Here is a 12,306-nt window from a genome sequence, read left to right on the forward strand (position 1 = left end):
AGGAGGTGGAAAGAGAGAAGTAGAGGGAGTGCGGAGGAAGATGGAGAGGAAGGGGAGGAAGAAGAGAAGAAAGAAGAGGAAGGAGAGGTGGAAGAGGGGGAGGAAAGGGAACAGGAAGACAAGGGAAAAGAAGAGGTGGAGGAAAAGGGGGGAAGAAGAGGAAGAAAAGAAGAGGAGGACTAGGGGGAGAAGGAAGAAGAGGAAAACAACAACAAGCCATCAGAGCACTGAGAATAAGACACCCTAGAAAAAAAGAAACTTTCATTTTGTATTTTTTTAACCGTTTAACCAAATTACTGAAATTCTGTCAATAACCTATTAAAATATTTTTTACTTCTCAATATTTAAAAAAAAAAAAATTCCCTTACTCATAAGGGAAGATATGGATATTTTACCATATATTGCAGAGTACATCAAAAAAAAAATAGTAACAACAATAAACTTTACTGCATGAATTTGAAAATGAAAAGCAGGGGCACCTGGGCGAGCATCCAACTCTTGATTTCAGCTCAGGTCACAATCTTACGGTCTTGAGATGGAGCTCATGTTCATGTGAAGCCTGCTTAAGATTCTCTCTCTCCCTCTCTCTCTGCCCCTCCCTTGCTCATGCTCATGCATGCATGCCCTCATTCTCTCTCAAAAAAATAATAAAAAATAAAAACAAAAAGCAAAACTAATTGTTGTTGGTGAATATAAACACATACAGTAAATGTATTAAACACCCATGGGAATAGTAAACACCAAATTCAGGACAGTGGCTTCTTTTTGGATGAGAACAGTATAGTGATAGGAAGGAATCCACCGAAGGCTTCAACTGTACCTGTAAGATTTTAATTCTTTTTTTTTTTCAACGTTTTTTGTTTTTTTGTTTTTTTGTTTTTTTTTAATTTATTTTTTGGACAGACAGAGACAGAGCATGAACGGGGGAGGGGCAGAGAGAGAGGGAGACACAGAATCGGAAACAGGCTCCAGGCTCTGAGCCATCAGCCCAGAGCCCGACGCGGGGCTTGAACCCACGGACCGCGAGATCATGACCTGGCTGAAGTCGGGCGCTTAACCGACTGCACCACCCAGGCGCCCCAAGATTTTAATTCTTAAGCTGGATAGTGCATAAACTGATATTCATCACATAATTCTCTAAATTTTTCTATTCTCACAACATTCCATAATTAAAATATATTTTAAAAGACGGTGGGGGAGAAAAAGTAGAGTAGTTTGCCCATCAAACTACAATAAGGAAGCAAGGAAAAAGGAGAGGAAGGGACTGGCTATATTTAGCCTTAAGTGTGTCTATAAAGAATGCATTTCAAAGGTTTTCTAGATGCACATAAACCAATAAGCAGCTTGCCAAAAAAGCTGGTTAATGTTTTAGTGCAAAACCAAAAGAAAATACACCAAATTCTTACAATGGAATTACTCTTTCACTTACCATAATTGTAATTTCCCTTTTACAAATGTTGAGGTCTGGCATGTTATTGACATACATTCTCTTCAATGCGTGGCGGATTCCACCATGTGTCCGCACCAGAAAAACCGTGGAGAATCCACCTAGAAGAACAAGTATCGATTAATTAAAAAGACTCAGAAACTGCTATCAAATCATGGAATATCACTGGGGAGCTTAATCTCAGTGGGAAATAAATTGACTGTACACAAGACAAAAATAACAGTAAGCAATCATTTTATTAGATTAAAAACAAAACACTGGCTTCTTATGCTAATCACAAAGGAATACATAGAGAATAACATTCATCTCAAATGAATATGCTTCTCTAGGGGTGCCTGCATGGCTCAGTTAAGAATCCGACTTCAGCTCAGGTCATGATCTTGCAGTTCATAAGTTCTGCCCCTCCCCCACTCGTTCTCTGTCTTTCTCTCTCCCAAAAATGAATAAACTTAAAAAAAAAAAAAAAACAGAATATGCTTCCCTTTTAAAAGTTAAAATACTAAAATTCCATTTTGCCTGGGAATAGCTCTTACATAATATGTGGAAAATGTCACAACATAACTGTATTCCTATATACTTTGGCACATACTAGGACTGCCTACCCACTAGCCTCCCCCTCTCTGTGATAACAAAACACTGATGTTATTTGAAACATCAACAGGATCAGATGGGTGGGTCCCTCTCCAGTTCCAGGGGATGAACCAACATTGTTGTAAGGCGATTAATGGGAATCTCATTTCCTGTTGTCAGTAACTGATTTAGGATGGGACATGTAACAAATTTTGCCATGGGACATAGGGAAAATTTGCTGGGGATTTTAGGGAAAGACTGTCCACCCAGAAAAAAAAAGAGAGAGAGACTTGTGAAGAAGCCCATGCTCTTCCTTTGGCTTTTGGATTTTGTGGTATATGAATATGATTGTTTAGACCTACTGCAGCTATCTGTGGCAATGGCAGGAAAAAAGGATCAGAGAAAAAATGACCCAGAACACTGACATAGTTAGGCTACTGAGTTAAACAACTCTAGAACTACCTCTTTCCAGAACTCTTACAATATATAAATGTCCTCATTACCTATGTCACAGTTATATGGACAGTCTGTTAACTGAACCTGAGAAAGCAAATCTGAAACACATTGCTAGGTATTCTAAAGAACAATTACTTCCATCACATCTAAGCAAAGACTTCCACCTGACGTTTTTAAAACCCATCTTGGTATAAAGATTACTGTGTTGTTTAATGTAGTTTAAAACAAAAAATGGTGCGTCACTTTTATCAATTTGATAGGCCTTATAAAGCACATCCTGAGCAAAGATACAGCACCTGCACTCTGATTCAATGCAAATCAGTGAAAGGAAAAGCAAACTATTGGGGATAAAATGGTAGGGGGAAAAGAGCTCCTAAGACACTCCAGAATCAGTATGAATTCAATCCAGGGTCTCCATATCCCCAACTGTAGTTACAGGAAACTGTAAGTCTCCCACCTTCTAGATTTGGGTTTCTACATATATATACAATGTAGGAGAAATAAAATCAACCAACCCACAAGGCAGTTATCAGGAGAGAAAAAGGCGGTATTTGGGAAAGATATTTCAGGTAAAAGCTCTAACAGTGCAAGGTGTTTTTTTTTTTTTTTTAAGTTCACTTAGCATTGATTTCAGATGCAAACATTAACAAATTAGTAGCACTAATAAAGTGCTAAACTACTCAAATTTTATGAAAAAAATTAAAGAAAATGCTAAAAGTTAGATCTAGACACGGAAGTAGTATGAGTATAGATCAAGATAAATCATTTAAACAGCATTTGTTTTTAGATATTTATCTAGAGATTAGCCTAGAACAATGCTTCCCAAACATAGCTATACATAAGAATTGCCTGGTGAGCTGGTAAGAGAGACAGAGAGAAAGAGAGAGAATGAATTTATCTTTAATAGTTTTCCATGTTCTGACCACAAGTCTGAATCAGAAAGCCTCAGTCAGGCCTAGTAAATATACTGCTAAAAATCCCCCAGCTCATTTTATTCTTCTACCTCTGTTTATGTTCTTATGAATATATAATAATATAAAATATAAAAATATAAAATATAAATATATAAAATAATATAAAAATATAAAATAATATAATTATATAAATAATATAAATAAAATATATAATAATATAAATAAGTTATTAACCAGGGGGTGGAGAGTAGTCTCCCAGCTGTTTCTGATATACAACCTTGTTAAGTATCCACTGAACCAGAGAAAAAGTTCCTAGACAAATCATGGATCCTATATATCCATTCTCAACCACCCACAAAACAAAGTAAATTTATGCCAATGAATTAGCAAAATTAGGGAAAAACACATTAAGTTTTCTTCATAAAACCCTTGTTCCTAAAAGCTAGTGTGTTAATTTTATTCACCCAAAATTAGACATAGATCTGAGCAAATGTTTTCTAACTTTCTAACATCAACTGTGGATTTATACCTAAACAAGGTAAATAATGGTCATGAATAGTGCCTGCTTTGAGAAAAGGAATAATTTATTTGCATTTCTCCAAATACTGTATTTTCCAGCATTTTCTGATTATTTACAAGCTAATATTATTTCTGTTGGAATAATGCATGTACTAGGAAGTAACTAGTTAAAACATTATAGTAACTCAAGAGAGGAGTATCATCTGCTTGCCACCAACCCATATCTACCAAATGCTTCAACACATATTTTTCCTCCAAGGAGTCTTTCATGACCAATCCAATTCATGCTCATCACTTCCTCAGAATTTTTATCTAGCGTTCTGACTATATTATCAAGTACTTCAATTCTCAACTCACTGGATACATATATCACAAGATTACTGGCAGTTACCACAAATTCCACTTATTATATATTTCTATGTCCAATTCAAAATACAGTTCAAGTCCAAGTCAAGGCACAGTTATTAAATTAATTCTATATTTTCAATTCCAAATATGGGACTAGGAGGGTAATTCCATATATTCTCAAAGTCCCAAGAAAATAAAAGAACTAATCACAGATACTGGTCTGGCAGAGTAAAGTAGGAAATAAATGTGTATTTATGCAAGCTAAAATTACTACTATCTTTTGTAATCTACAAATCATATAATATAGGCATTCCTTCCAATTTGTGGGTATGTATTCTGAAAAGCAATGATTATTAGCCTCCCCATTTTTTTCCAGGGTAGGGCATGGGGTTCACATGTTAAAACAATTCCACGAGCTTCCTAACTTAAATATCACCTATTTTGTCCCCAACCCAACACAAAAAGTAATCATATTTAAATGAAGGAGTGGCTTTAAGCCAATCTAAATTTGTTTCAATTAGCAGTATTAAAATAATGACAATGCAGCTTGCACTTGACTGAATACCACCTTGGAAAGCACTGCTCTAGAGATGTCAGGTGTCCTGGGTTAACTGTTTATGAATGCAGGCATGTATTTCTACAGATGAACTTTTCCTCCTGATAAACCAGTAGTTATTCCTCCTATTAAGCCATTATTTTTCCATGTTTTCATTTATCTTAATTTGCTGATGGTGTATATATGTATTCAGAAATGTATTCAAAAAGATAACATGAAAGAATGAAAACATGAATGATAGAACCAGTTTATTTCTTTATCTTCCCTGCACTTCCTCTGGTACAGATGTCAATTTACCAACTACAAGTACCCAAAGGAGTAGAAATTCATCAGTAACAAAATAATCCTGAGAACAGGGCTAAGAAGTCCACTGGGTTAAGCAAACAAGAAAGCAGCAACACCTAGATATTAGATATTAGTTTCATATCATAGTCAGCCTGAGATAAATCATAATGAACAAGCCTCCATTTGATTTCAAGTGCCAGCCACCCAGGAAATCCTTCAATTACCTTATACTCATTAAGTTTGTTTTTAAGGTAACTTTAATGTAGGTTTTATCCAATAATGTTTATACAAATGTCTGGTTTCAAAACATATATATCCCTATATAAAGTGCAGCGTCTCCTCCCCCCCCCACTTTTTTTTTTTTTGGACAAAAACAGAATCCTCGGGGCACCTAGGTGGCTCAGTCAGTTAAGTGTCTGACTTCGGCCCAGGTCATGATCTCACGGTTTGTGGGTTCGAGCCCCGTGTCAGGCTCTGTGCTGACAGCTTAGAGCCTAGAACCTGCTTCAGATTCTGTGTCTCCCTCTCTCTCGCCCCTCCCCTCCTCATGTTTTGCCTCTGTCTCTAAAAATAAATAAACGTTGAAAAAAAAATAGAATCCTCTACACGGACTACAGTAACACATGGCTTGACTCATTCTTTTTTTTAAAAAGCTGTATAGTATGCTATACCACGTAAGTACTACAAATTGATCATCTCCAAACTGTTGGTCATTCAGCTTAGTCTGGCATTCTATTTATCTTTTGCCATTATGGACAATGAATGCTGCATTAAACACCCTTGTACAATCATTTTTAAGGACTGGTGTTTTGTTCCTGTAGCACAGATTTCCAAGGAGAGTCTATCAAAGGAAAAATGCATTTCAAATTTGATACTGCCAGATTAAACCCTGAAAGGTTATGGCAACTTCCAGTAGCAACATTAAGAGACAGTTTTCTCACATGCTCACTAGAAGTTACTAAGACATTTAAAAGTTTGCCAACTTGAGAGAAAAAGACTCAGGGCATTGTTATTTCTATCTTGTTTTCCTTTCATTATCAAGGAAACTGAGCATCTTTACTTCTTTTTTGTTGGCCACTTATATTCCCTCTTCTGTGACTTGCCTTCCTATCATTGGTTCCTTTTTCGAAAGGGTTACCTTTTTCTTTCAATTGTAGGAAAGCATTATAAAACTCTCTTAACATACAAGGAGTACAAATATTTTCTCCTGGTCTATCATTTGTTCCATTAGGTATGTGGATGGTGTGTTTTTCAAATTTAAAAACACATGTTAAATGTTTTTATGAACAGAAAAAAAACAGTATGCAGGGACAGACACCAAGCTTGGCTCAGAATCCTACAATTAAGGGAAGAAGAACAATTTTTCTTTCATTTGCCATTGTAGTGTTGGATGTTATAAGGGGTGTATGTTTTACTGGTAATTGTTAAATAATGTAGAAAACTTATTTTAAGTAAATGAGAAAAGTACTTGTCACCTTAAAACAGAGAAAGGAAAGCCACTGCTATAGGGTAAAAGCAGCATACAAAAGGAAGTCACACAAAGTCAAGAGACTTGCAATTAACTTATGGTGGTCTCAACCCTAGCATTTACCACTGTACTCCTCCATAAAAAAAATAAAGGATCTTTTTAAATTTGTTTAATGTTTATTTTTTAAAGAGACAGAGCATGAGCAGGGGAGGGGCAGAAAGAGAGGGAGACACAGAATCCGAAGCAGGCTCCAGGCTCCAAGCTGTCAGCACAGAGCCCGATGCAGGGCTTGAACCCACAAACCATGAGATCATGACTTGAGCCGAAGTAGGATGCTTAACTGACTAAGCCACCCAGGTGCCCCAATAAAGGATTTTCAAAGGCATAAATCCGTAAGGTCAAAGAGAATGAAAGAGACAAGACATGTCAACAAAATTTTGGGAAATGAAAAACTTACAGACACATGGTAAAGGATTAAACACAACAGAGAAAGACCACCCAAAGCATTTGATTGGGAGAGGGAGGAAGGATGAGCAAGAAGCAAGCCTAGTCTAATGGCATAACCCTGAAAAACTAAAGAATTACAGGGGCCTTTTGAATGCAATGATGCAATGAGAAAATAAGAAGAATGGCTTAAAGACTTCATAAAAGCAGTCAGACCACTAGATTCCTTACCCCATTCCAACATTATACCCAGGCAGGATGAGCGAAACCAGCAGTAACCTGGGACCCCAAGCACCATTTGGAGGCATGGGGACAGGAGAGGGGAGGGAAAAGTATAGTCCTAAAAACAAGAGAATTAAGTAGAAGTCTACATACTGAAAAGATAATCTCCACCTCAATTCAAGACCACTGTTCAGCTACAAGAACCAGACATACACACATACAGTGCAAACTAATCACCACAGATTAGAGAAGTTCTCTTCTTGGAAACTAGATGGGAAAAAAAAAAAAAAATACAGAAACTGAAATTTGGGAGTCACACAATGAAAACAAAGTAGCTTTCTGACTCATCACACGAAAGTGAAACCCTGAATTAAGAAATCCTTGCAATGTGCAAGAACCCCTTTCAATCATCATTTTAAAGAGCCTCACTCTTAAAAAAAACACAAAAAAAAATGAAAAACAAAACAACAACAAAAAAAACCAGACAGCAAAGTTTCATCATTCACAGAAAGCCTCCAACATAAATAAGAGATGAAAAGAAGCAAACAGGAAAAAAGGAATGTTGAAGAGATGCTGGGAGCTAAAGAAATCATCCAATGAACCTATAAATATTTTCAGAGTGGAGGGAAAATACTGTAGTCATGAAATAAGAGCAGGGTCCTAATAAAGGGATAGGCACAGAATGACGAATGACTTTTTGAATATTTAGACTAAGGGATCAAAAGAGAAAAAAGTTTAACAGAGAAGCTAGAAGATAAAATTAAGGAAAATTTCCAGAAACTTTCCAGACAAAAAAACTAAGAGAGAAAAGACAGGAACATAAAAGGACCAGTCCAATAGATCTAATATCACAATAACAGAAGTTCCAGAAAGAGAAAAGAGAGAAAATAAAGAAGAAAAGTATACCAAAGACGTAACAGACACACATAGAATCCCAAACCTGAAGTACATGAGCTTCCAAAAGCAAAGCACTAACCCAACATATATACAATGGAATATTAGTTACTAAAAAAGAATGAAATCTCGCCATTTGCAACAATATGGATGGATCTAGATGGTATAATGCTAAGTGAATAAGTCAGAGAAAAATAAATACTATATGACTTCACTCATGCGGAATTTAAGAAACAACACAAAGGAAAAAAGAGAAAACCAGACTCTTAATATAGGCAGCAAATTGGTGGTTACCAGAGGAGAAGTGGGTAGGAGGATGAGTGAAATAGGTGAAGAAAATAAAAAATACACTTATCATGGGGCTCCTGGGTGGCTCAGTTGGTTAAGTCCAACTCTTGATTTTGGCTTAGGTCATGATCCCAGCAACATGGGATAGAGCCCTACATCCAGCTCCAAAGTCAGCGCAGAGCCCGCATGGGATTCTCTCTCCCCCTTGGTCTCTGCCCGTCCCCCACTCACAAGAGCACACTCTCTCTCAAAATAAACTTTAAAAAACAAAAAAAGAATACACTTATCATGATGAACACTGAGTAATGTATGGAATTGCTGAATCACTATATTGTACACCTGAAATTAATATAACAATGCACACTAGCTATACTGGAATTTTAAAATTTAAATTTAAAAATTAAAAAAAAAGATCCATATCAAGGCTCATCATCATGAAATTCTGAGGTTCAGGATAAACAGAAGATCTAAGTGCTACAGAAAAAATTTTTAAATGGTTGCAAATTTGCCTTAGTAAGGGGTGGCATTAGCCCTCTATCTCACAAGCAATATGTAAGCATAATTACGCTCATACTATTTTTAAATGGGTATATTATATACTGATGGCATCATCTTACCAAATACTTCACTGCCTAACTGAAATTAATCTGAAAATGTTTACAGTTGCTTCAATGGTTTTCTATTTCCAAAGTCATCATAGTAAGATAAACACTGTAAGATAACTGAATACATAATAGTAAGAATGATGCCAATAAATAATAACAAAAATGTCCAGAAGATATGCTAGAATCTACATCTTACTAGTCAATGACCAAAAAAAAAAAAAAAAAAAAAACCCTAGATATTATACTGTGAGCAAGACTAGGTATTCCAAAATCACCATTTAAAAAAAGAGACTAACCAGAGCAATGAAACAATAGTACTTGATCCTTTATATTAATAACAGACACTACAGGGGATTAGAGGTTTTGAAGCAACAAGCACTGTTACATATAAATGGAAGACAGAGTAATACGTGGTATAAGTTAATGAGCACAAAATTGTAATTCATTGGATGAATGAATCAATGAATGATGGCAAATTACTCCATTAAATTTTTTTCTTGGAATCCATCATAGCAAGGGAGCAAGGCTTTTGGAGTCAAGATCTGGAATTAAATATTAACTCCAACATTACTAATTATATGAACATAAGGCACGCTAAGTTCTGAGCCCTAGTTTCCTCATGCATTTGGCAAATATAATAAGATCTCACAGGGCTATTATAAAGAGTGAATGTGATTATATAGGTAAAGTGTCTAATATCACCTACTGCATAAATGGTAGCTGTTATAGTTACTACTATGATCACTATTATGCTGCTGTTATTAATACTAGTCCATCTTTTGAAGATTTATACTACACATTTTCAAGAATACAAAGAATAGAAATAAACACATGCCTTGATAAACAAGCTAATATAAATAAATACAGTTAAGATTCAGAGAGACAATATTTACCTGTATCAACATGCCCCAAATCATTTGTACATCCAGGTATAAATAAAATGGCATACATGATTCAAAACCAAAATTAGCTTTGTAAAATAATACTTCTTTTTAAAGGCTTGGAAATTTGCAAAAGTTACAGAAGGCTAAAAATAACCTCCCCCCCCCCCCCAAACATAATAAACCACCTCTATGTTTTGGTTACTTAAAAGCAGTGTCTAATGGAAAGCAACCTACTAGACCACTCAAAATCATATCTAAATGAACCCTTCCTCCATTCATTTTTGGGTAGAAATGTCCTACAAATTATGTTTATTAAAAGCACTACTCTGACTCTACAAATATCAAAAGCATGAAAAATATATATCTGGACCTTGTCCCCCAGTTCCTGGCACTGAGCTTCAAAACCCTTGGTATTCCCCACAGAAGTGTGTTTGTTATGCTAATCAGGTGATTGGTGGTAGGGCCCCTAGCTACCTTTAGGTTGGAGGCTGGCCCCAGAAAAAACCTACTACAAGATTAGAGGGTTAGAACTTTTCAGCCTCCTGGCTCTACCCCCACCCTACCTCCCAACCTGTGAGGGGAAAAGAGAGTTTAGAGACTGAGTTCAATCACACGGCCAGTGATTTAATCAATTGTGTCTATGTACAGCAGCCTCAAATACTCTGAAGAACAAGGTTCAGAGTGCTTCCTGGTTGGTGAACATACTTACGTATCAAGAGAGTAGCACACTCTGACTCCATGTGGACGGAAGCTCCTGCACTAACCGACCAACACTTCCGTGGCTTGCCTTACGTACCTGGTTGTTCATTTGTATCCTTTATAATAAAATGGTAATCGTAAATACAACATTTTCCTAAATTCTGTAGATCAGTCTAGCAAATTATCAAATCTGAAGAAGAATCATGGGAAACCCCAAATCTGCAGTCAAGCCAGTCATCAGAAGTGCTGATGGCCCCCCAGGCACCTGAAATAAAGGCAATCTTGTGGGAACGAGCCCTTCAACTTGTGAACTGAAAATCCAACTTGGAAGAAGTTATATAGATATAGAACTACCATTAAATGTTTCTTAGAACCATGGTTCACACCCTACTTCCTTGCCCAAAACACTGAAAGCCACTACTCATTCCCAAAAATGATAGAGACTGTCAATGGAGTGGGGAGGAAAAGGTATCAAAATTGAAAAATACAATATTAAGAAAGTGACTCAGCAAGAATCATCAATGTATATCAAAATTCAAGATGAAGGCTGATGAGAAATAGAATATTTACATGATGTCAAAGTATCAAAAGGAAAAAAGCTCCTTTATAAGGGAGAAATCTGGGAGTCATAAACACTCTGCATTGATATTGACTTTACGTGCTTCCTGATCTGATGTAATATGAAGTAAACAGCATCACCTACAACTTACTTTTTGTTAAAAACCTTTCTCCCAAAAAATCTTAAGGCCTAACTTCAGCTTACATCACACAGGGGCTGGGCTAGAAAAATAAGGAAAATGGTATCAGAGAGAACAATGAGACAAAGTCCAAGATACTGACTCTGGCTAGTTGTCTTATACAATGTTCCACAGGTAGAGTAAAAAAAAAAAATGACAGGGGTAGAGTCATTCTAGATTTTAAAAGACATTACAATTAAATGCAATACTCAATCCTTGATTAAATTCTAGTTTTGAAAGAAACCATAAAACATTTTTGTTGGTGAAAGAAACCACAAAACATTTTTGTTGGTGGTGAACTATTTGAAAGTAAGTAGTAGGTATTGTGTCATTTTACTTACTAGTATCTAATGGGTATTTAAACACATACACGTTCCTAAAATGCATACATTATCCTCTATAACCATCATACCTCTGTCCCACCTAAGAAAATGAACAATAATTCTTCTGATTCACAGTCATTATTCAAAATTATCCACGTGTTTTTAAAAATGTGTAAAGAAAATATTGTAAAATGATAGTAGTAGTTGAACCTAGATGATGGGCATATGGTTATTCATGATACAACTCGTTCAAGTTTTCCAAATTATTTTAAATTTTTCATGATAAAGTTGGAAGAAAAAGAACAAGAAACACAGTAATTCCACACCTAATTCCCCAGGTAATTCTCCTCCCCCTTGCCATCCGACAACCCCACCACCACCACTGAGAATTATTATTTTACAAGAAAGACACTGCTGCTGATCATCCAGACTCACAACTTCCCCAAAGACACCATAAGTCTCTTGCCACACAAAATGTTTATGGTATCCTAGATACCTACAGCTCCAACATCTTGACACACACAAGCACTTCATGTTTATAAAAGACTGGGCTTTAGTAGCGTTTACTCCTATCAAGTTTGTTTTCCTAGGGAATGGAACAAGAAAGATGGATGGATAAAATTACATGTGGTGTTTCTGTATGTTGT

General features: G+C 36.1%; 1 protein-coding gene across 3 annotated transcripts in view; it reads right to left on the reverse strand.

Moving 5' to 3' along the window:
• Positions 1-12,306, reverse strand: part of BMP2K (BMP2 inducible kinase) — a 131,590-nt gene that overhangs the window by 77,482 nt on the left and 41,802 nt on the right. For all 3 annotated transcript variants that reach the window (XM_047857398.1, XM_047857397.1, XM_047857396.1), the window contains exon 2: positions 1,430-1,548. In XM_047857398.1, the coding sequence (XP_047713354.1) occupies positions 1,430-1,548 (119 nt within the window). The remainder of the gene's footprint in view (positions 1-1,429; positions 1,549-12,306) is intronic.

Source organism: Prionailurus viverrinus, chromosome B1, assembly GCF_022837055.1.
Source record: "Prionailurus viverrinus isolate Anna chromosome B1, UM_Priviv_1.0, whole genome shotgun sequence".
Classification (NCBI taxonomy): domain Eukaryota; kingdom Metazoa; phylum Chordata; class Mammalia; order Carnivora; family Felidae; genus Prionailurus; species Prionailurus viverrinus.